Source organism: Drosophila arizonae, chromosome 4 (genome assembly GCF_054131065.1).
Source record: "Drosophila arizonae isolate 15081-1271.41 chromosome 4, UAZ_ARI_1.0, whole genome shotgun sequence".
Classification (NCBI taxonomy): domain Eukaryota; kingdom Metazoa; phylum Arthropoda; class Insecta; order Diptera; family Drosophilidae; genus Drosophila; species Drosophila arizonae.
In genome coordinates, this window is record NC_142924.1 from 24,615,340 (window position 1) to 24,640,115 (window position 24,776).

General features: G+C 40.0%; 3 protein-coding genes across 28 annotated transcripts in view; 1 reads left to right on the plus strand and 2 right to left on the minus strand.

Moving 5' to 3' along the window:
* Window positions 1–12: 12 nt before the first annotated feature.
* On the minus strand, window positions 13–9,784 carry Or63a (Odorant receptor 63a). Of its 2 annotated transcripts, XM_089468909.1 has the most exons (10): window positions 5,253–9,784; window positions 5,088–5,184; window positions 4,861–5,005; window positions 4,597–4,791; window positions 4,425–4,529; window positions 4,206–4,371; window positions 4,021–4,126; window positions 3,762–3,863; window positions 3,530–3,685; window positions 13–3,465 (listed from the first exon to the last, which is right to left on the minus strand). In XM_089468909.1, exons 1-10 carry the CDS (start codon window positions 5,381–5,383, stop codon window positions 3,406–3,408), a joined length of 1,263 nt encoding a protein of 420 aa, XP_089325035.1. In that variant the 5' UTR covers window positions 5,384–9,784; the 3' UTR covers window positions 13–3,405. The 2 variants fall into 2 exon arrangements, with proteins under 2 accessions (XP_089325035.1, XP_089325034.1); XM_089468908.1 differs by having other exon boundaries at window positions 13–3,685.
* Window positions 9,785–9,922: 138 nt separating this feature from the next.
* The window catches only part of Shab (potassium voltage-gated channel shaker cognate b), a 60,207-nt gene continuing 45,353 nt past the window's right edge, over window positions 9,923–24,776 (minus strand). For 10 of the 24 annotated variants that reach the window (XM_089468900.1, XM_089468899.1, XM_089468904.1 and 7 more), the window contains 8 exons: window positions 19,441–19,658; window positions 18,484–18,855; window positions 17,967–17,990; window positions 15,297–15,410; window positions 12,022–13,156; window positions 11,766–11,959; window positions 11,433–11,706; window positions 9,923–10,792 (listed from right to left, as the gene is read on the minus strand). In XM_089468900.1, coding sequence (XP_089325026.1) covers window positions 10,566–10,792; window positions 11,433–11,706; window positions 11,766–11,959; window positions 12,022–13,156; window positions 15,297–15,410; window positions 17,967–17,990; window positions 18,484–18,855; window positions 19,441–19,658 — 2,558 coding nt within the window. In that variant the 3' untranslated portion in view covers window positions 9,923–10,565. Of the gene's footprint in view, window positions 10,793–11,162; window positions 11,270–11,432; window positions 11,707–11,765; window positions 11,960–12,021; window positions 13,157–13,611; window positions 14,425–14,638; window positions 14,810–15,296; window positions 15,411–17,966; window positions 17,991–18,483; window positions 18,856–19,440; window positions 19,659–23,842; window positions 24,262–24,776 lie in introns of those variants that run through there. The other 14 variants (XM_089468906.1, XM_089468903.1, XM_018006575.2 and 11 more) reach the window with 10 other exon arrangements.
* On the plus strand, window positions 15,711–17,101 carry LOC108613252 (uncharacterized). 2 transcript variants are annotated; one of them, XM_018006593.2, is made up of 3 exons: window positions 15,711–15,866; window positions 15,926–16,105; window positions 16,167–17,101. In XM_018006593.2, the coding sequence occupies exons 1-3, from the start codon at window positions 15,839–15,841 to the stop codon at window positions 17,009–17,011; spliced, it is 1,053 nt and encodes a 350-aa protein (XP_017862082.2). In that variant the 5' UTR covers window positions 15,711–15,838; the 3' UTR covers window positions 17,012–17,101. The 2 variants fall into 2 exon arrangements, with proteins under 2 accessions (XP_017862082.2, XP_089325036.1); XM_089468910.1 differs by having other exon boundaries at window positions 15,757–16,105.

Genomic DNA, 24,776 nt, shown 5'->3' on the forward strand with positions numbered 1-24,776 from the left:
ATCAAGTTTAATACTTATATATACATATATAGAGTATATCATATGGAATGCTCGATAGGTTAGATATCGGGAATGATTGGTAATTCCACAATGTTTTCCCAACAACTTTTTAGCCTCTATGAATTCGATCCTTTTACGAAGTAGGACAGCCCGTTAATTAACTTGGCTAGGGTATTTCTGCTTGCTATAGTTGGCCGTGTGGCACTCATTTACACATTAAGCCAAGCAATTCTTGGCGAATTTGTATTTCTCTTCATTCACACAGACACTCACTGCGCAGTTTGCTGTTTATTCAGCACAAGCATTCATTCATTTAATTGAGTGTGAATGCAGCTAACAATACATATAACAATGCCATCGCATGCCATCTATCTCCAGTACACTTCCTTTTCGGCCATTGTTGCCATTGCTTTGCCACTCGGCTGGCCAGCTGCTGGCTACGTCTCTAGCCGTTTTTTGCTATTCATATTTATAGCAATTACGCTCAACTCGTCGCTCCATACACAGACATTGGCTAGTTGCTAGTTTGTTTGTTTTTGAGCAGATCTTTGGCAGGAAATGTGTCTTAATGGTCGGGCAATTGTCAAGGGCTCAGGCACTCAGTTTAGGGCGCTTTTAATTGCAATTTTGTGGTTTGTTGCGCAGCTCCGAGAAGTTCTCCTTTCGAATAGCCCCCTCGAAGGTTGTCTTTCATAAATTTAATAAAAAACTTGCCACTAGGCTGGCTATGTGTTTGCGAAACCTACTTCATTAAGTTCAGAAATAAGCCAGAAGCTAGGGCCAACAAATTAAATATCAAAAGTCCTGTGGGACACTCAGCACAGTGGTCACTCGGCATAAAGTCAAAAGGTTGGCTCACACACACATTCAAGCGCACAGCCCCTCACTCACACACATCTTTGAGTTTGATCAAAGGCAGCTAGAAATATATTAGTGCCATTATGGCCGAGACAATCTGGCTAAAAAGATGGCAGCATAAGAAAAAAAGAGCAGCATGCTGTGCTGCTCAAAGGGTCTTCTAATGCGACACGCAGTCGGATTTGCCAACATTGCGTATACGCAACGTGCGCTCGTGTATTTATGCTTTGCCTCGCATTGTATAAGTAGATGGACATGAACGAATTTGCCACTGATTACGCATCAAATGTCAGGATGTCTGCAGGCTACACACACACACACACACACACACACACACACACACACACAGAGCACAGAAAACCTAAGCAAATTTTGTTAATAAAACTTTAACTCTGGGCTACTTGGAATTCCGTTGGGCGAACCTTCGAAATGAGCCAAACACGAGTACACACAATATGTTTGCCATTTCCGGAACGTGAGCGATACACAAGAGATTGACTGAGGCACACACACGCGAGGCAGAGCTAAATACACATAAACATACGTACTTAAGTCACTCGCAACATGCGAAAATGCAAATCAAATTTGCTTGTAATTAAGCCTGAAGTACGTCAATGGCCACTGACCAATCATTCACCTATAGTATGTTATTTTATTCGATTGAATGCGCATGGTTTGCGGCTACCCCACCAGTGCACTGCAGTGCTGCAAATTAAGCCGTTCACACCCGATCTGTCCATTATCCCATTATGCTGCTGCATTCGTTGTGCTCGTTGAAGTGTTAAAGCCGCAAATAACAAATGATGCGGGCTGATGTTTGTGTAATGAACATTGCTGAATTATTTATGTTATTTTCAATTTAATATCATTATCTGATGAGTGGGGCTGAGCTCTGAGAGCATGTGCGTTGCCCATGAATATGCTAAACAATGTATTTAACGCGCCTCAGGGCGCTGAGCCTATCAAACGAATGTTTCCAAATTAAAACAAATTTAAAAAATTACCCAAACCTGTGACGCCATGTGCCGTCGGCCCTTGTCAGCTGTCCGCCTCATTTATTTAATATTTATAAAATTACACGATGTAAAATGTGTTTGCTTTGTGCACACTTGATTTACATTTATATTCAAGAGCTCTCTCTCTCGAGAATACCTAGCTGGAATGGCTCTTAAATAAATATTTAGTGAAAAACTAAGCTCTATTCTCACGTATTATATGAGTATTTATGCAGTCAGTTATATCTGGCAACCCGTACAGGCTAAAGGCGGCCATTTCAGAGAAATATTCAAAGAGTGCTGTCCACAAATCTACTTGAACTAAATAAAATTATTATTATCGGCAACATCAAGATCAAGTGTCTGTTGAATATGGACAGCCTAAAAGGGTCCTCCGAATATGAATAGCTCTGCATAGGAATTAATGAAATTTATTTTGATTTAAATAAAGTTTGTTTAAAATATTAACTATTATACTCTTACTATACCTTAAAAGTCTTTTAAAGCACGAAAACGTTAAAGCGTTCGACACATGTCTTTTGTATTGCTTTCAATAATTGGCGTGGTTCTAGCTCGCAAATTATATATGTATTATATGTATTATTTGCTTGATATGCTAATTTGCTCACTCTTTCGCTGGCAACAAAAGCGACAGCGAGTGGATGAATAATACAAGGCATGGCTATTGTTGTGCAGCGCAAAAATGCAGAAAACATAATCATAATAATAAATTCTCAAATCAGGCTGTGAAAGTGTAACACACTCACACACACAGACACAGGCATTGGTACATTTGAGCAAGGACACAGTTACAAAAGGCTGTAAAATATTCATTCGCCTCAATAATCTGACAGGCTCGGAAAAGATGTTCTCCGCGAGAATAAAAAAGATTGAGACAAAAAGAGAGAACAACAAAAAATAAGAAAAGCATTAGAGTGGAACGTGGAGAGAGAAAACAGCAGCCGCACAAAGGCAAAGAAAACTGCGCCAACTAACAGCAAATATGCATTAAAAATATTACAAGAAAACTCTCGGGGAGGCTAAAGCCAACTCAGACCCGGGAGCGCCACGCCCCCAGGCCCAGCAATGGAGGCATTGCAGCAATTATCGGGCGCAATGAAAGCGCCAGCTTAAAGCATAAAGTGTTAGCCCATCCGAGTAGTCCAGAACGTCTTCATGTGCCGCCTCGGCGGCTGCTGTCCCGGCTGAATAAACAAATAAAATTGATTGGCAAAGTGTCGGACTGTGACAGTGGTCGATGGATGGCGGGTGAAGGGCGAAGGGCGATGGGTAGGGGGTGAAGGGTGGGGCGTGTTATCAGTGGAGCCAGTCTGTGGCAGCGTTTGCCCATGTCGTTATCAGCCAGCAATTTCATTACTTTAATGTGCTAAATGAATTATCAGCCAAGCAGTGCCTATCCGTACCGCCCATGAAAACAAATGGCACGCCCCGAGCTACAACATATATTGATTGACTGTCGATAGAGTGTTGCTATATGGGTAAACAGCAGCGCGTGCTTAGCATGGGCGAAAGGAGTTTCGAAGCCGTCTCTTTATTTCTTCTGCATCAGGTTCTGCAATAGCACCGTGTATTGCCCGCTGGCGCGTATCATCTGCAATTATCAGCCATGTAAGAGCCGCAGTGGGAGGCGGGCATCGGGGGCAGGGAGCACTCACCGACATCAGGGTGGGCAGCGACATTTTGGTGAACCAGGATACGTCCAGGCTGAAGCTCTGATTCGTGCGCATTATCATCATTCTGATGAGCTGCCGAAATTCCCTGGATTCCTCGTACCACGTACACTCGTAGAAAGCCATTGGAATGCGCTCGCTCTGCGATAAAAAGGGTACAAAAACAAAGCAGTTGGCCCATCAAAAGAAATCAAATGAAAAAGGATGCAGGACCTACAGCCGTTGTGAAGCGCTGCCCATTGTAGCAGTAGATGACGATTTGATAGCCACCGGCCGCCAGATACATCAGCATGCGCAGCGCTATTGTCAGGCTGGTGGCCTGAGCTCGAACAAAAAGCAAACAGATGGTTACAAATTAAAAAGTAGACAAGGAAGGTTGACAGTCAGTCGGGCAGGACCGACGGCGCGATACTCTGTGCCAAAGCTAGCAGGGGATATATTTTGGGGGGAACCGGGTATGGGAGAGTGGGACTCACAATGCCAATGCTGATTTGGAAAAGCACCAGACCCCAGCAGAAGAGGCTGAGTATGAACTGGATAATAATGATTTGCCTAAAGGTGTTGTTCAGCTCCAGTGCAAAGCTGCCAGAAAGAGATGGAAAAAGAGATTAGAAAGAAATAAATGTGCGTAATAGAGCGTCTTCTAGTGTTTTCTACACACGCCTCGACTCGCTGGTATTGATAGATGCAATGGCGCAGATATTGGACTCGTCGCTCTCGGGGAATTAGCGGCGAGGTGGCGTACTCAATCATATGGCTGAGGGAGTGCATCAGGCCCACGCCATGCGTGCAGAAGACGATAAAGAGCACGTCGAAGCTAACGGCACCTGTTGCAAAGAAATACTCGAGTTCAGCTCTTCTCACAGGCGACAGCACCTACCCATGCCGCAGATGTAGAGGTTGCAGCTCTCGAGGAGCAGAGGCAGATGGTAGTAGGGAAAGGTCATGCCCTTGTCCATCCAGTCGGGGTAGAGCGAAGGCAAAGCTGTATAGGAATCTGACTCCATTAACTAACCATAATATGTATGTGTATACAGTTCGACTGCACTTACGCAGCGCCACTTCGTAGTTGTTGTCGGGCTCGGTGAGGGCGTGATAGATGTTGACGACCAGCGAATTGACAAAGTAATTCAGCAGGATGCCAATGCAGCAAAACAGATAGAACATCAATTGCCGGCGCGTGCTGATCCAGCACTGATCCATGGTGTTGGCCACACGCTGCTTCAGCGGCTGTGCCACAGGCAGATCTGCAAGAGTGAAAGATGGATACGTTGCTCATGGCCAGGCTCATCAGATTAGAGTCGGGTTAACCAGACCAGAGACAGCTGCAAACAGCTCGCACTTTTGCAGCAGCTCGTGACGACAGACGAGGCGAAGCAGCGCGTAGAATCTGCGAGGCGCCATCAGATAGTAAATCATCTTCATAATGGACATCAGGGACTGGAAAATTGTGCTAATGGACTGAAAAAATGAAAAACAATTTGTATGTGCCGTTAAGGAGATATTAGTTTGCTACGTCTATGCTGTCTGTGCTCTAGGCAACCTCGGAAATGCGCGGAATGTCCTGCATGTAGTGCACGAACAGCTGCCAGTGGCCGTAGTAGGAGAGGAGCGTGAACAGTATTAGCATCAAGCTCCAGCTGCGGACACACGAAAGAGGACATTCTCTGTCAGTTCAGGTTAGGTGGATGCTGATTTGGTGGCATACAACTTAAGGAGGTTGTCCCAAGGTCCTGGCTTCATGATGTTGTAGCCCATCGTGTAGGTGACGCGTATCATCTCCCTAATCCGATGATAGTTGCGCCGCTCCAGCGCTTTCACTTCCAGCTCCGAGTACATCTTGACTAATTGCCAGCCAACTGCTTGAGCTGGGCATTTATAAACCTATTAAGGGGGCGTGGCAAAAAATTTGATTAATTATGCAGCACTACACACACACAGCTGAAATAATGAATGTGGAAGTGTTACGCCCCATTACATGTCGCCCTGCAATTAATTATTAAGGCAATAGCTTGGGCATTCAAGCAATTATTAGATTTATGTAAGACTAAGGCGCTTCGAATTGGGAATTCAATAAAGGAGTCTTAGGACTTAAGTTGGCATTAATTATACTCCAATTCAATATTTTTATCTAAATACTCGTAATTTATGTAAAATTCAAATAAATATCTGAGTTACATTGATTATTTGAGCACCAGGCTTGGGCTTACAGACTCGTTTCGCACCTTAAGTCACAATTTACCTGAAATAAAATAAATAAAATTTTAGGCCATTAGGAATTCTGATTTCAGATACTACTTAACAGTAAAATATGTTGACACGCATTGAAGAATTATTGATGTAGTAGTGATAAAAATTCTTCTAAGCGGAAAGTTTTGTCGAGATATATGAAATAATAAATTTGCATACCAAATACATGTAGAATCTAATATTACTTCTATTGCTTCGCCTGCAAGTGTCAATTACATTTCGGAAACAGTTTAGTTAGTACAAAAACCAATATAGGCATATAATGACACTTTATGGTATGCATATATTTATAGCATATTTTATATAAATTAGAAATAGCAATTAATAGCATATATGTATGTACTTAGCTTGCTTGAAATTGATTTCTATCTTTTTCAGCTATAAACGTCGTCACAGTACTATAAAATGGTTGTTGTACCGGCTAAAAATTTTTTCAAATATATTTTGCAGCAACCTGAGAGCACTTAGAAGCTTGTAAAAGCTTTCCAACAATCGTGCTGGGAAATTTTAAGGGTTTTTCTCGTATGAAACTTGTAAAGCTCTGCTTTAGCACTCTATAAGAAACAAGTAAGAAAGCTCTAGTCGAGACTGCTTGACTACGAGATCCCCTGAACCCTTGGAGCAATAGCTATTTAAATAATTTTTCGCGTGTTTCGGGACGAGTTATCGATTTTGAATGATAAACTCGATATCCGCGCTGTAAATACGGAAATTTTTAGAAAATTTGAAGTCTCTAGCTCTTATATCTTCTGATGGACGGATGGACAGCCAGACGGACAGGGCCAAATCGACTCAGCTTGTCACCCTGATCAAGAAGATATATACTTTGTGGGGTCTGCCACGCCTCCTTCTGCCTGTTACATACATCGCAACAAAACTATTATACCCAGATTTCCCATTGAAAATGGGTTCAGGGTATAAAAAAAAGGATTTGTTTAAATTTTGCGCAATGATTTATATATTTCCATGATATTTCGCTCAATATAATTTGTAATATGTTTTAATAAATTTGATTTTTTTGTTCAACGATTTAGCTTTTATTTTATTTTTTGTTTATTTTATTTTCTTTTTTTTTCTTTTTGTTTTGTTTTATGTTGTTAATGGTATTCAGTTTCGCTGATCTTCAATCGTCGCTGACAGACTACTTTAAAATGTACATACCGCGTACTAATAATTTAAATATAATAATTAATATTACATAATAACATTTTGACATTGTTGTTCGCTTGCAATTTGAATTTCAATTGCAGTTACAGTTGCAATCGCAGCCTATCAATTTTAATGTTAATGCTGTAGCGCTTAAAAAATAATTTAGAAAAATAGTAACAATTTTTAAACCGAAACGATTTCTTGTATAAAAAATTGCAGTGCCATTTTGTTGTCAATATATGTATGTATATTTATATTTTGTTGTTTGCATATTTGGTTGTAAATAAAAACTATGATGCGAAACGGAGCGATTTTGAGTGTTTGCGTGAAATAAATATTTACAAAAGTTTCATTTTCTTTGCTTTGTTTCAAAAATTACAAATTAGAAATTACAAATTAACTGGAATGTGGCCAGAGCTCACCAGAAATTGTGTAAAACAGTCGAAAACTTTAAGCATTTAGCTATAATTCATTTCATCTGATTTCATTTTGGTTTCTTTTTAATCATATAAGCATATTCCTTAAATTGAATTTTTTTGGCTTTACTTTAATTAGGTTTTTTTTACTTCTCTTAAGTTTTCACTATCGCTTAGGGTCTTAAATTGAAAAAGCGGACGTTGAGATTTTAGGCTTCTCATAATAAAATTTCCTTGTGAATTTACATTGTATGTGTATGTAAGTGAGGTGTGTGGGTGTACATGTGTGTGTGTGAGTGAGTGAGTTCGTATTCCTTTACTGATATGTTTCTAAGGGGCTAAATTTGCATTTGATTTAGCATTATCCAATTAATCGCTCTCTGCAGGCATTTGTATATTCTTCGTGAGGTTCCTAAGACTCGTGAAACGACTTTTATATGTCTGACAACCAATTGAACCTAACAAATAGATGTTGGATACATCGGGGCTGTGACTATTCAGTTCCTTGTTAGTTCAAAAGCTTATTAAATGTAATTAAATTTATTTGATTTTACTTTTAATTTTTTATATATTTTTTTTTCATTTTTGTTTTTTTGTTCTTGAATTTAGTTTTGACAATGGCCAGTGGTTCATTACATGTTAATATCTGTATCTGAGTAGTTTTTAAATATTTAATAAATGCTTGAATTTATTGGTTTAGCATACAAATTTGCTTGCAATAATACTTTCTCATTATAATTATTTGAATTTTTATATTTATTTATTAGACTGCCGACCTCGCGCCTGCTGATTTGCCCACAGAATATTATCAAATGCGTATTCAATAAATTTGACCGTCAATTTGAAGGCTCTGCTCGTTCACACTCCACAATCATATCATACAATCCTCATACATCAATTAACAGTATCAATACACACAATTTGGAATGTATTTTTTCCTTTTTTTTTTTTTAATTTCTCAGTTTGGACACAACTTAGAAGAGGGGCTCACATGGAAACACACAATTATTTGATACGTGGATAATTGACTAAACATTTTCATGGGGTTAATTGGGAAATTGTTTTCTAAAATCAAAATCAAACCTAAAAACTCTAAAATATCGCTCATATTTTAAATATATTGCTTATTCATAAAAGTATAGAGTAGGGGAAAACCGAAACAAAATCGCAGGAAAACCGTTTGCTCAATTTTAATCCTAAGTACTTATATATGGAACCAAGAGACACGACTAAATACTTAAGTACGACTTATATGACATTACGAATATTTTTTGTAACTTTTGAAGTACTTGTTTAACTTTGAACTAACACACGGGACGCACACACATTTTAAATTTTAAGCTATTTTAAATATCACTATGCAATATCCCAACAGCAAAAATTAAAAAAAAAAAAAAAAAAAAAAAAATTGAAAAACAAGAAAATACAAAAACAACTAAATATCTAGGTAAATAAGGAAAACCTTTTTCAAATGTCATTTCATGTTTAATGTTTACAACAACAGCAAAACAAACCTATCAATCGATTACGTACATCTCATAGCTATACTGCGTTAGCCGTCATATCTCTAGATGGCGCAAAGCACAAATAAACATACTACGCGAATATTTTTCCAATGTTTCCAGCATAAAAGGGGTCAAAAATAATCGATAAGGACATACCCATTACAAACAGACTATACATTGAAGACTCAGTCAAGCCGGCAGTTAGATGATCATCTAAGTATTTTAACTTTTTTCCATATCAGGAATACATGAAAAGAAACTATAACAGCGAATTCTCTGTTAGCCGGCACAGAAAATGTGTCTCTCGAATCTCGAGTCTTCTATTATATTTGGAAATATTATACGAGATGAAAGAGCGCTTAAGAGAATGGACCTCTCAATCAGGCAGGCATAGATGAGTGCATTAATGATAATTATCAAACGGATGTAAACAAATACAAAGCTAAAATGAAAAACTGCTGACCCCATATGGAAATCTATTCGCATATTCATCTTAAGTTTCTAATCAATTATTAACAATCCAAGGGTTTTAGTTTCGGGGGAAAACAAAGCACTAACAACAAGCCCTACCCTGACAACACACATTCAATTCTATATAAACGAACATTTGACGTAACGATTTTAACTACTTTGTTTTTTGTTTTGTTTTGTTTTGTTTTTTTTTTTCGAATTCTCTATCAATTTATCTAGCATGTATGTATGTATATGGTGTATATGGGTCTGCAATGTTATTATATACATATATAGATATATGTATGTCTTATGTCTTTTGTGGCGTGCTTTGAGAAAAAATAGGCCTTATTGTATGTTAGTTGTTAGATGTAAATATGCCACGAATTATATGTATGTATGTAGTTGGCAATGGGTGTATAAATATTATTATGTATGTATATATAAATATATATACATATGTGTATAGATATATACATGAATATATAAATATACATATACACATATACATACTTATATACGCACACATCTATTTACATATATAGATATATATTATATATATAAATTGCATTTAAAATATGAAATATGCTCTCTGCTTTAGGTTTAGGTTTTTTTTTTTAGTATTTTACTCGACGGTTTACTTTAGGCTTTTCTGGTGATTTCGTCAATATATTATTAAATATGCTGTAAGCTGTAAATAAATGTTGCCTTTACAATAGATTAGTTTTAGCTTAGGATTCTATTTACATGTAAAATGTACTTTGGTTTAGTATTTTTAGTATCATTTGGGCTTTGGTATGTTTATTGTAGGCATTAAATATTGGGGCTTCTTTTTCATATATAGATAGATAAGTATTTACTAAATTTTGTACGGCATGCGCGGCATCGCAACAGTTTGCAGGTTTGTGATTCTTTTTTTTTTTTTTTTAATTTTACTTTAAGTATTTTTTTTTTTAGTATTTTATGGTATTCAGTGTATTTACGGGATCTCATACATAGTTAAAGTTTTAGTTTCAGCTTGAGTTTTGTAAAAATATTCAATTTCAACGCTATTCCTCTCTGCATTTCAAATTAGACTAGGATACTGTTCATTGCTTTTATATAATTCACATTCCATTTTCGCTAACTTTGCTATCACTTTGAGTTTTTCTTTGTATTTTGTATTTTTTTCCATAGGTTTTTTTGTTTTTGTTTTTGGTTTATATAGTACAATAACTACTAAGCGCTTTTCGTGTGAGTGTTGACTAATTGCTACGTAGCCCCACCGCTGCCCTCGCCTTCTTCACTCCTGGCCGGCTCATCTGCATTTTGTAGCTGCAGCAGCGCTCGCTGCTCGTCGTTGGCCTCGCCTTCGCCCTCGCCCGCTCCTTCCATGTCCGCTTCCGGCTCTCCGACGCCGGTGGTTTTGTCCTGCGGCTTGGTGGGCGCCTCCTGTGCCTGTGGCTGCCGAGCGGGTGATGTGAAAGTCGTCTCGGAATCTATGGATTGGGGGCAGAGAAAAGAGTGTTACTACCGAATCGCATAAGTGGATACATAATACATAGGTGCTACAGTAAATGCTGTACAGAAAGCTGCGTGTGTATGTGTGTGATTTAAAGTTTTATCTGGAGGCCAAATGCTACAGCATCACGTGAATGTCAATAAAGTTAGCTACAATATTCGCATGTGTGTGTGTGTGTGTGTAGGTTACGGAGTTGGTGCGGAGCTGCTTGAGACCTGGTCGGTCTCTGACCGAGGTGTACGAGGTGGGTACAGATAAAGGTGCTGAAACGTTTAATTAGCTTCGAGAGGATCCGTTGCAGTGACATCTTGTGAGACTGTTGTAACTAGTTAATTAGCTCGTCTTGCCTGAGTTCATGTGGGGAGATCCTTCAGTGTTTTTGTATAACTGTGTCTGTGAGTGGGTTTAGTGTGGGTATTTCGGGCTGGTCAGAATGCAGCGTCGAAGACGGTTACTATGGAGCGAGCGGCACGGCGCGATGATGATAGAGCGATAGAGGGAATAGAACAGAATTGTTTTTGGTTTTTTTTCACAGGTATTCACAGCCAAATTACTGGATTACTCAGCGACGTACTCAGTGAGAGTGATTGCCAATTACAATAGGAACGTGAACCTACCCAGACTGCTATCCCTCGTCTGACTCGAATCGTAGCGCCCATCGCTGGAAGCCGATGCTGCGGCTGAGGACCGCGAGAGTACGGGCTTGACCTGCCGCAGTGCCTGCTCCTCGGGGTACCGGGGAGTCTGGAATTTGGTTGGTTTCGATTGCAACGTCGCTGGTCCGGACCGTTGATTCATTAGGCTGCGGTGCCTAAGGGGTGGTGGGGATATAGACTTAGCTAAAACTGAATGAGGTAATTTATTCGGTGAGTAGTCGCTGCCAGATTCGCCCTGTAATTGAGTGGTCGATGAATTGATATAGTTACTGCACACAGCGCTACTCTACTCACCATGACGGTGCCGTTATCTGACACGCCCGACCCAGACATATTGTCCGCCAATAGACGCTCACTCTCAGGATCGGACAGCACGCGTGAGATATCAGACTTGTTTTTCAATATCGACTTGGAGCGCCGGTGGTGCTCCAGGTTCGGCGACGCGTCGATCGAGTCTATCGATGAGGAATGCTTGCTCTCAAATTTGGCTGAAGGAAATCCCAAATACCATTAGGCAGGTTCCCAAAATCCCTCTCACCCCAATGCTCACCTTTGGCGCCCGCATTTTGTATGCCGAACAAACGCTGATTGATCAGTTTGGTGGCAGTGGCTAGGCTCTTGGCCGGCATAAACGCCGACCGCTTCTTCTTGCTGCCAGCGGCACCCGCGGCGGAGCTGCCGCTGGATGAGGATGGACCCGAGACGCCTCCTCCGTCTAGGCGCACGTTGTCGTCGTACAGCTTAGTGTCCTCGAACCGGGCACGCGGCTTGGTGCTGCTGGCCTGCGGGCTGGGTCGCATTGCCGTGAAGCTCTGCTGGAATCGCGTCTTGCGATGCTTTGGCACTGAGTTCTCGTTCAAGCTGACACGGCTGCCACGCTCCTGCACATCGAAGCTCTGGTAGACATCGCCCATCGGACTGATGCCACCCGCCGCCAGGTTCCGCAGCGCCGTGTCGCCCGAGGCGCTCTTCTTCACTTGGGCGCGCATGGACAGGCCGGAGGAGGACATGGTGGGCGGCAGGCCTACAATGAAGCCCGTGGAGCTACTGATGTGGGTGCCCCGGCAGGACTCCTTCTCGAGCGGATTTATGTACAGATTGTCCATATCGATGTCCAGCGCACAGGCCTCGTCATTGAAGTCGGCCGTGAGATCACCCTGCGAGAGGAATGGATGTGTCTGGCAGCTGGCGTATGTGTCCGAGCTGTCCACGCTGGCCAGGTCAGCATTGTTGTTGTTGTTGTTGCCGTTGCCATTGCCGTTGCCGTTGCCGTTGCTGCCGCTGGCACCGTAGTTGCCGTTGCCGAACAGCAGCAGGCCGTTCGCCACGCCCCCAGCGCCCACAGTCGTCGTGTTGAAGTTGTTGTTGTAGTTGTGATTGAAATTGCTCGCAATGGGCGCTCCAAAGCGCTGCGTCCCCTCCAGCGGCAGAGCAATGGTCGTGGACGTGGTCGTGCCATACGAAGACGACGTCGACGATGACTGCGAAATGATGGGCATCATGGCGCTGGCGCTGGTGTACGCCGGGACCAGAGGCAGTGTGGCAGCAGCGGCGGGCGCCAGCAGGCCGAATTGATTGGCGTGGCGATTGGCTGCAGCCTGGCGCAGCTCCTGGCAGATGGGCTTGTGGAAGTCGGAAGTTGGAAGCGAGATGACGCCCTCCGCATCGGTGTACTCCTTAAAGTCCTGCAAGGCAAAGAGTGAGTGGACATTCCATGACAAATAATGCAAATAACACTAGGTCAAGACGCGGCCACGCCCAGTACCTTGCTTGCGGTTGTTAATGAGTAAATAGTGGTGCACTTGAGTATTGCTGAAAGGCTTGTTGCTTTGTTGTTTCTCAAGAGCATTCAACATGCAACTAGGATGCATCGAGTTAAGTCAAACGTGCAGCGCTGAGTTTCGAATTTAGTTTGTATTAAACGTAGTTCCGAAATAAATAAGGAAATTAAAATTAAAATCATAATAATTATAAAGAAAAAAGAAGATATCAGATATCTCTTCTTACTTACCCGAACTTCGCAAGCACAACTGTGCTCATCCAGCTCTCAAATATTCATAAGGGAAAATAAAAATGGCTCTAAGTGAAATCAAAAGTCGTTTTGAAACTTTACTAATCGAGCAATACAAACAGAATCAGGTGCCAATTGAATATAGTGCTGGTTAAATATTGAAATCGATTATCAATTGTATTTATTTATTGCAGTTTTTCGGTTTTGGTTTGGTTTTGCTTTTGGTTTCGTTTTCTTGTTGCATAACAATGTTTCAAATAATTAATTAAATCAGTTTAATATATATAGTATTTCCGTGTTTTCCATTTTGCAATATTTTTGTTATTCTTTTGCTACTAACAAACGATGTTATTAATACTAGGTCTAATAAATATGTGCTTAGTGTGTAAAAAAGAATTTGTTTAAAACTCATCTCATTGCCTTAAGCTTAAACACTCGAATAGATAATGTACACCATATATGTATTTAGATAATAGATAATAGATAGTAGATAATAGATAATAACACATGCTGCTTTCGGTTTTCGTTTTCATTTGTGTGGGTGTGTGGGTGTGGATGTGTGGGTGTGTGTGTGTGGGTGTGGGTGTGGAGTAAAATTAATTTAATTAAATTCTTAGAATTTGCTATGTCTTTCATTAGCTTGCTCTTCTCGCACGTTTATAGCTTTTATAATATTCAATAGATTAAGTTTAGGCTTGTGTTTAAAGTAAAAGCTAATTAACTCCTTTCATGTTTGTTTGCTTGTATCTTTAATATTATGTTTCATTTTGTTTTTTGCTTTTCGTTGAGTAAAATTTGTAAGACGTGTTTGTGTGTGTGAGTGTCTGTGTGTTCGTCGCTATGATTGACATCAATTAGTCAAGCTCTAATTCAATAGTTCAATAGTTTCTAAACGCTATTCGCACGCAAAGGTATACACTCGCCTTGACATCCTGGCAAACCCTTTAAGTAAAAGAAATGAAAAAAGAAACAAAGTCAACATAAAATGCCATATTTTACCGCCGTGCTCTGCTTGCTGTACACACACCAAAAATTAATCGATTCAATTTTAAAATAATAATGTGGAAAAGAAACAATAAACACAAAACACGATCTTCACTTGGACACTGGAACAGAGGGGGACGGGGACGGGGTGCGGGTGTTAACGTTATCATACCACATTCAGGAATCGAAATTGCAATCGAAACCGAATCGATCACAGATAATAGATATCGATAGTGCCCTCCTCGATCATGCGCTTGAGTGCCAGATAGTTTTTGGGCGAGGGAGGTGGACGCGCCAGCCTCTTGATGCTATACTCCCTGTCGTGAAAGACGCAAATGCGATCCTGCAATATTCACACAATCCTCTTCAATTCAATTGGAATACGGAATACCAACTGCGGATAGCTACTCGGGATCAAAAATACTCGATGCACGATTACGAGCTTGATTGCAATGCCCAGTGCGGGACCTATGCCAAGCGCGATCTAGTTAACTATGAGCTCCAATAGTGGGTGTACTGATTTAGAACCTATCTTGTTCGAGACTTTATTCAGATGATGTGGCGTGTTGTCATAGGTTAAGTTGTTAGTTGAAAATAAAACAGAGTTAGAACAGGACATCAAACAAGTGCAAGTGCAGCTAAAGTAGTCTCAGGTGTTCAGAGTTGAGTGTGAGTGTGAGTGTGAGTGTGAAAGGCATGCGACATACACAAAAAGCAGAGGTTTAGAGTTACTTAGTGGTAGTGCAGGTGCAATAGGTATTGTGTGGTCTTTCAACTGTGATTAGGTGTTCGGGGGTAGATAAATCGATTGTCTTGCTTGTCGATTTTACCTTGGTTGTGCAGAAGCAGCATTCGAATTCCACTGGCACATCCTGCTCCAGATTGTCCATTCGCTGGTTTTGCAGGTTCTCGAGCGCCACCTGGCGGCGCAGCTCGGCGACTTCCTATAAATAGGGTTCAGGGTTTTGGCAAAATGTAAATGCATAAATCGAAATACAAAAAATTAAATAAATGCTCACACAACATGCTACATACGCATAACATAAAAATGGCATAGTTAACATTTATTGTATACATATTTACATTATAAATATTAGGTTAAGATTAAATGGAACAAAACTCTCATGCGCATGCCCGTCAATATCAAGATCCCTGAGAAGCGAATCTTGTGCGTCTGCAGCGTAAATGAATTGAGGCGCTTCGCGAGACTGTGAGATGACAGCTGAGTGTGGGGAGTATATATTGCTAGATATGTCTGAACTAGGTAGGGCAAGGTGACAGCTGACAGTCGAGTGTGAGTCGGCTGTCAGAGTCGAATTTGAAACTGTTTGCTCCTAAACAAGCTAAATGAACTGCTCTAAATGTGCTCTAAATGCGCTTAAGCAGCCTGCTTTGGATTGGTAACCTCTTTGGCTCCATCTGAGGATGCGTAATGTCTCTCGCCTCTCTCTTCTTCTAGTTGCACTGTTTACCATCCTACGATCAGGCCACGCTCGCCAGCATCCCAAAATGTTTGGAAAACGCGCTGCAACGCGCCTCAGGCGGGGCTACGGACATGTCGACTCCAATGTGGATGACCTGAAGCTGAAGCGCCTGAGCCAGTACAACAGCAAGAACTGGGACGCTGCTGAGGACGAGAGTGGGTATTCGTATCACAGCTAACCTGAAGCTCATTCCATTCACATTGCAATGCTCCACAGCGCTTCAGGAGGGCATCTCGTGCGACTCAGTGCCCCAGCCCAGCCCGGAAACTACCTGCGCACCCGTTGGTGCGTCCAATCCGACAACCTGCCTGACACTAAATCCGTCCGCCCAGAGTCCGCCCACGCCTAGTCCAAGCAATCCCAATTGCAACATTTTGCAGCAGCAGCATTATCCGTATGCGCCACAGCAACAATATCCGCCGCAGCAACAGTATCCAGAGCCACAGCAGCAGGCGCCATATGAGCCAGACGATTCTGAGCAGCGCGGCAAGGAGCTGCGCAAGCTGGTGCAGCATCTGTATGTGGCGCAGGCGCGCGTCCAGCTGGAGGCAACTGAGATACACAAGGCGCAGGCGGTGGCCAGCTCGGCGCAATCGCAGCTCGAAGACTCTGCCAATCATGTGCGCACCATTACGGCGACCCTGCACAATGCCCAGCAGGAGGTGGCAGCAGCTGCGATCCGTGCGCAGATCGCCCAGCTGCAGTTGGCTGCCCACGATCAGTTGCTGTTCGCAGCTCGGCAGGACGTGGATGCGCTCTCCTCGCAAGTGGTCGGCCTGCAGGCGGCCGAGGGCATTGTGCAGCCGAAGCTAACGGTCGACTTGCACGCACTGCTTGACAAGCTGCGGCAGCCGCTGCAGCACTTCGATCGGCCCACGCCAGTGCCCATGATTATCACGCTGCCTCCGTTGAACGCAGCAACGCAGGGGCCTAACACTGGCCTAGGGATGGGCATGGCTATGGCTCAGGGGACTGGCACTGACATTGGCACTAGAGTCGGAGCTGGTATTCGTGGGGAGGGCGAAAACAAGGAGCTTGCCCAAGGCACTCGCTATACATAGTTAAAGCACACCTCTTTGAACAGTTGTCCATCTCTATAGTTATATTTTGTATGAATCTTCCAGTTAAGATATATTTCCTGCAATTACATATCCGTGTGTGTTTCTATTCTGTTTGTGGGTTATGTTGGGAAGATGATGAGTTGATTGAATGCATATTATTAAAAGCAGCTGCAGCGAATGCGTACAGATAGATAAGGCGAAAATAGGAATGCAGGAATAGGAATGTGGGCACCTATGGAAATTTTAAGTTTATATATAGACATACAAATAAAATAAAAATCCGTTTGATTCATTGGCCATATGTACACATATATATCTGTTCAAGAAATTTTAACAAGTTTTAGATCAAGCCTAACGAACTAAAGAAAAAACATCCAGTTATAATATACATAGGTATTTACATGAGTATATAAATATATGATCAACATATTCAATAGGCAGCTATACCCTATACTACAAATCTTGATAAGAGCATAGCGGCTAAAGACTATCGAGCCAGCTCTATGTCTAAAGTTTTTCATTGATCACGCTCTGGCTATCGGCTAAGGATATGCATAGAGTATAATCTAAAAGTTGAAAACAATACGGAATCAAAAACTTGATAGCTAAAATATAAATAAAAAAATATAGATAATTCTCTTAAGCACACTAGCAGCTGAAATGCGTTCTTATTGAGAACTTGAAGACATTCGCAAAATGCAAATATTGAAAGATCGAATTGTATATTTTCAGTCGTAGTTTTTCTTATAGGAGAGTAAAAAAGCAAGAAGAAAAAAATGCAGCAGTATGTTCAGCCTCTGAAAATCAATTTGGTGAAAATGATTAATTTTTTCAATTTCTTTTTGATAAATTAAATAGAATTAAAGATTCTATATAGATAGTAAAGAGTAGCAGTGGCAAGTAGTATGCATTAGAGTAGAGTAGTTTGAGTTCTTTGTGTATACTTTGAATGTACCTCCTTACTGCGTCCCCGTAAAATCTAAAAGTTGAAATGTGTTGTTGTTGTTATCGAACTTGATTTCTTTTTATAATTAGCTAGCTCTCGCATGTGGGTAAGTTTAGTAGGTATTTTATTTTAGTATTTCTTGTATGATCGTATGAGAGTAAATAAACAAAAAAAAAAAAAAAAAAAAAAAAAAAAAAATAAAAAAGAGAAAATGACCGAAATTATTTTAGCGGATTCAATACAACTGAAGAGGAACTAAGGTTCATTTAGGAACGGGGTGCTCCGCCCCAAAAAGTAGTTTGAGACTGTGGGAACCAAATGGCGATAGATATAAAATATATGGAAAGTGTATTGTTTACAATAGTTGAAAATAGTTTAGCTCCAGTCAACGGCCTCACATTTACTAATACATAGTTACGGTTTAAGAACTTTGAAAACATTAAGATATTTAAGATATACGAGCACGTGGCTTGGACTACACACTTAATCGGTAGACAATACACCCCGACCCGACACCAACACTTACCCCGGGCGTTATCATCATCTGTATGGGCAATCCCTTCTGGTTCGACGCCAGGCTCATGTCATCCTCTCCTTTGGCGGAGGCAGCTGCTGCTCCTGCCTCGCCGTTCTCCTGCCCAGCACTCCCGGAGGTAGCTACAGCTGTGGCAGCACTCGAGGCAGCAACCATGGCCAAGTTGTTGGCAACCCCGCCAGCTGGCATCTGTGCAGCAGGAGGCAGCTTCTGCTGTTGCTGCTGCTGCTGCTGCTGGGCGAGGAGTTTTGCTTGCTGCTCTCGCTTGTAGCTCTCCATGGCCATCATCGAGGTCTGCCTGGCGTTCGGATTGTCGAAGCTGTAGGGCGGCACTGCATCCTTCTCAGAGCTGGAACCACGACGCTGCATAAAAGTGGCAATGAAAGTTAATAAGCTCCGATCAATCAGGAACAATATTTGATTTGATGTTAGTTATTGGGAACTGGTAGTTCTCCCAATTTTATTCTCTTCACTTGTTATAGCTAAAAGGCATATTATTATATCAGTATGGATCATGGCTTATTCAATTTATTAAATGATTGAATTAGTTAATTGTTAGCTTAAAATATATTAGTACGAACAAATAAATCTGCAAAGGTTTTTTGCTCGTTTTCTTCGATATTTCGAAGTGAACAGTCGACGAAAATAATTTCTTTATATGTATAAATAAAGTAAATAATATAAGTATATAATAATATATAAAATACTTAATAGAGAATGAGGTGTTATCATTGTATTCGGAAATATATCTCAATTACATTTATAAAATCTAGATCAGCTTAATGTTGTTAGTAATTCTAGGTCAGTAATATTCAGATCGGCAATTGGATTATTAATGAAATTAAAGATTGATATTGTGTAAATTACCTTTTGGCAGAGAATTTGTTAGAATTGATTACTGAATGAAATGCAGGGTATTAGCTAGTTGGCCCTGTGGATGGAACTTACTTGATGCATGCTCGAGTTTCGCAGATTGGCTACGTGGTCGTAGTTCTTATAGCAGCCCATTCCCGTGGTCGCCGGATTGCGGCCGCTGGTCGACTCGCCCTCTGTGCTATTGCCATCGACATCCGCCTGGGAGAGATTGTGTCCTGTGGGCGATCGGCGTAGCGCGTGTGTTAAACGGTGCCAATTTTTTAGCGATCTTGTGTGACTTTCGCGCTTTTCTGCATTGCGAGTGTGTGTGTGTGTGTGTGTGTGTAAGGGTGTGTATGGGTGTGTGTGTGGGGTGTAAGTGTGTGGAGTTATCGCGACACGTTAGTGTTGTTTTTATTATTGTTTAGGTTGTTTAGTTTATGTTGTTGTTGTTATCGTTGATAGCACGCGTAAAAAGCCATGAATGCATTTTGTAGCAATTTTCAAGAGACATTATATTATTCATTTAATATTGTCAATTCGCATTTGTTTAGCCGCATATTAGGAATTTGTTGTTGTTGTGGTTTCATTTATGATTTTTGGGTTTCGTTTGTTTGTTTTGTTTATTGTTGTTGAGAGAGCGTAAATGAGACGAAATTCAAATTAAACGCATAAAAGGAATAAAAGAAAGAGATATGCAATTTATGAATGTTCGATTAATACGATTGATTATGTTGTATGCTATGGCTATGGCTATTGGTTTATGCTATGGTTCTTCAAACAACGACGACGACGTTGACTCTTTAATGACGACGATCAATAACTTTGACGATAACAAGTAGTAGTGGTAGTAGTAGTTGTAGTTAGTAGTTAGTTACATTTAAAAACAACATTGAACGGCCAACAACTGGGGGTACGGTACGAGGATAATGCGATTATGTGGGTAAGTCAATATGTACGACTGTATTAACAGATGTGACTAACTAGATGTATATTGATACAAATTGTAGTTGATTAGTATGTACTTGATGCGTGGGTGAGTGAGTTAATGTGTGTGTGTGTGTGAGTGTGTGTTTAGAAACAACATTTACTTGAATAGTGAGACTGTAACAAGTACAAGTGAGCTAGAGAGTGGCGCAATGTATATAGAACGGAAAGCACCTTCATAGTATCTAATAAAAAGCAAATGCTCAGTAGAAAGTATTTTCTTTTGTACCTCAGTAAGGTAATTATTAATATATGTTTCAGAGATTTTTATTCATAGCAAGTATTTAAGCGGTTTGTCGTTCCTTGAATGTCTGATTATATGAATAGGATGAGAGTATGCTATACTTTAAATTTAAAAATTAAATTGAAATTTCGATGAATTGCTCCAACAAAATCGGCAAAACAAATGTACGAGAGCAACGACTGACTCATACTTTGCAAGTTCGCATATGAGGGTTGATTGTTACACGAGTTATACGACTGCTGAATTGCTAAACAAAGTCACAATTCATGGTTCTTTTGCGCAATCTCATGGCTCCGCCCTAAGGGCAATAAACGAAAGTAAGTACAACTTAAAGGCTCAACTCAAGAGAAGACAATAAAATCAGTAAAAGTATGCCCAGTCAGAGCATATGGTGTTGAAAAGAAAAGAAAGGAGTTTTGTGTACTCTTTGTTGATTTTTGTTAATTAATAATAGATCAATGTGAATCGGCTTGATTGGTAGGTAGTTCAAGCCTTTCCTGCACAAGAAGCTTATATTAATTGAGCGACAGTTGCATTGATTACCTTTTGGCTTTTAAATGGGGCAATGGTTAATAGACATAAGTTGGAGTTCAAAGCTTGACAAAGGTACACAGTAAAAGCAAAAATATGGATTGATCGATTAACAGATCTTAGAGCTGATAGTATTTGTCAAGCATTCAACATAACTGTAAACATTGTAGAAATGCAATTCGATAAGTAGAGTTGTGTTATAAATTGTGTTGTTAAATGAAATACAGCGTATTAGGTTTTGGTTTTATTGCTAGCTCACACAGACACACAAAAGTTGACATTTTTACAAAATACACAAAATGTTAAAGTACAGCCACAAGAACTTGGAATAAATACGATTTATATTTTGGATGTTGTTATTGTTTATTTGATAGACACTTGGCTTGGGCATTAGGAGCGTAGTTAGAGCATTTCTACACGAGTAGATGTATGTAAATATATAGTTGATAAAGTTGAGAGAGGAGGCATGCAGTGTTACATAACTTTAATCTCTGACGCATCGAGATCGTACAGATATATTCATATATATATACTTTTATTATATATATATAAATATACAACTTAAGAATGGTACACACATACACAGGACAAAAGTAATAAAAATAAAAACGAGATTGGAAGTAAAAGGCACGTAAAAGGTTTTTCCCGCTAGAATCATTATATATATATATATATATATTTTTTTTTTTTATAGGTATAATTGGATTCCAATTCGATTTTATATGATAGAAATATTTGAACAACAGTTATCTAATTGAAATACTTTTGAATTGCAACGCAAATTATTAGACAAACTTAAATGAAATAATATAGAAAACAAGAGAAGAAGAACACTTACATAGAAATAGTTTTTGGTTTTATATTTCTTTAATGGGTTTTATATATTATTTTTGTATAACTTCATTTAGCTACTCGACGCGTTTTAGCTTAGATCTACAATTGTTCAACACTTAACAAAAATTACTTGCTTTTTCTCGTTCTTAGCAATGCAACTGCAACTGCAAGTGCAACTGCAACTATGGTTAAATAGTCTTATGAGTATACATCGAGTGTTTTCTGTTTCAAAAAAACAATTTATTGCTGCAAACTAAGCGCGTTTTGCGTTTAAATAAGGCAATCGTTTAATATATATTTCGTTTTTGTTTTTAGTTTTTTTTTTTTTTGCTATTTCTGCTGAATTCGGCTTATGCATTTTTAGGAACATTCTGCCATCATTTGCTAAGTATTCGTTTATAAATATATTGAATATATATATGCTATATATATTTTGATGTATATGTATATGTTTAGCTACATACAATTTTGATGGCCACGCGTGGGCGTGACGAGCTCACTAAATTAGAAAAGCTTAGACTCTGTAATGCCTATAATAACTAATTTCATAAATAAGGCTGACTCTTGCAAAAACGTGGCCAGATCATTTCTGGCCATGGCCAACGATCTGAGTACTGCAACATTAATTTCATTTTCATTATTATTCTTTAGCCGCTTTGAATTTTGGAGGGATTCTCATTTTACGCCGCTGTGGGCAATTTTTTAAATTAAATTTTCATTTTTCAATATATTCATATTTCGATGGCCCGAAAGGGTATAAAAGCTTCGATTTTTTCAAGTCCTTATATATGTTTGCTCATCACTTTTGACTATTGTGCTCAACAAATATTTGGGAAGTTCGGATTCACTAAATATGTGTGTAGTGTAAGCCTAGTTTATAGCTACTTAGTATATAGACTAAATTAAAATTGTGCATACGCGGATTGTTTTGAACATTTGTTGTAACGCGTTTGGCGTGTTGTTAGCAGTTGGAATGGGAACAGGTGCTGTTGGTCCCACACTCCCTTCTGATAGCCACATACACACACAGAGCCGCTGCGACCCCGTGGAAGCACATAGTAAATGTTTTGCTTTTTGGGGCTCTTGAAAGTTTTGCTTAGATTGTAAGTATGTCGAGTCAAAGGAAAAATTGTGTGGCTCAAACAAAATACATGAACAAGCTGCAAAGTAAGTCAAATGGAAAGGCACATCAGCAAATTTGAGCAGATGCTACATCGAATGAGAAGTGTTCAACACCTTGAGTTTTCTTATATATTTTTGGTTTTCGTAAGACATTTAAATAATATTTTCAAGTGCTGATGGCATTTAGTTAAACGGTTAAAATAAACGCATTACGGCAATTAGCAAAACTTTCAATACAGCTTACAGTTGACAGAGAACATTGCGCAAACGCAACGCAGCATCTGGGCCAACGTTGCGTATGCGCAATTTGAGAGATATTTAGTTTTCAAGCAGCGGCGTATGTGTGTATGAGTTGAAATGTATATTTTTGTATTCAGTGTGTGTGTGTGTGTGTGTATATATGAGTATTCATGACGCCTAGAAGCAGTTACATATAATCACAACATTTAATTTCAATAGCCTCGCCTTAACGGAAGTACATCAAGTAATTCATATTGGTTGGGGCTTTCTTCGCCTTAAAGCAGCAAATGGAAAACTGGAAGCCAATCTCTATAATCTAGCACTAACTATGAACAGTGAACTGGATACTGGATACTGGATACTGGATATTGGTTACTCATAATTGGTTTTGGTATTTGGGTTGCTTTTCTTTTTAACTGGAGTAGCTTGTAGGAAGTACTTGGTTGCCTGCATACACATTTACAATAACAATTCGTTTACAGTTGTTGCTTTTACCTAAGGCTATGTTGTATATGTGTGTGTGTGTGTGTGAGTGTATTTCTGTTTTTTTTTTTTTTTTTTTTCAATGTGGAATGTGTTTTTAGTTGGTAGATAACAAGTTGCATTGTCTAATTTACATTTACAATAAAATGTTAGCATTTACGATACTCTTCAACTAGTATTAGCTAGGTTTAGTGTATTTGGGGCTTGGAGCTCTTGGATCTGGTCTGCTCAGCTCAGCGCTTCTCTGCTCTGGTATTATTGGGTATCGGTTGTTGTTGCTGTGGTTGCACGCTTCGGCAACTGCGCGACTGTCTAGCGACTGTCCTCGTTGTCACTCGAGCTGTTTTGCTGCTGGGCGTCGCGCTCCTCCAGCAGGCTGCGGTTCAGCTCCTGGATGCGAGCAGAGAGTGCGCGACGACGAGGTGTGCCGAATGATGGCAACGGGGGCGGCTCAATCAGGGTGTTTTTCTCGCCTGTAGGCGTGGTTCGAGTCCCGATTCAGGTAAGAAAGTTGGTTTAATGGTTAGAAACGGGTTTGTTTTAGTAGCGACCAAAGTGCGTGTGTGTGGATGTGTGTGTGTGTGGGTGTGAGTGTGTGTATGAATGTGGCAATATATTTGTGTTTTTTGGTTGGTGACATCGAACGCGTTGGGATTTGTTTTAATTTTTATAGTTTTTGTAAATTTGTTCAAGTTAACATTGTGTGAAAAAGTAGAAAAAGAAGAGCAGAGAAAAGAACGAGTTGAAGGTATAAATTGAAGCTTAGTTGGTTCTTCAGATTCAGTTTTACGGATAGACTTATTTTGGATTTTGAAATTGTGTGTGTGTTGTTTTTGTTCTTTTTGGTTGATGGATACACAAATTGTTTGTTGTTGTAGTTAACTTTGTTTTCAATATTGTTAAATAACTCTATCCGAAGGTTTGACTTGCTTTAGCTAAGAACTACGATCGTCTAAGAGGATGAGTACATAATATGCATGTATATATG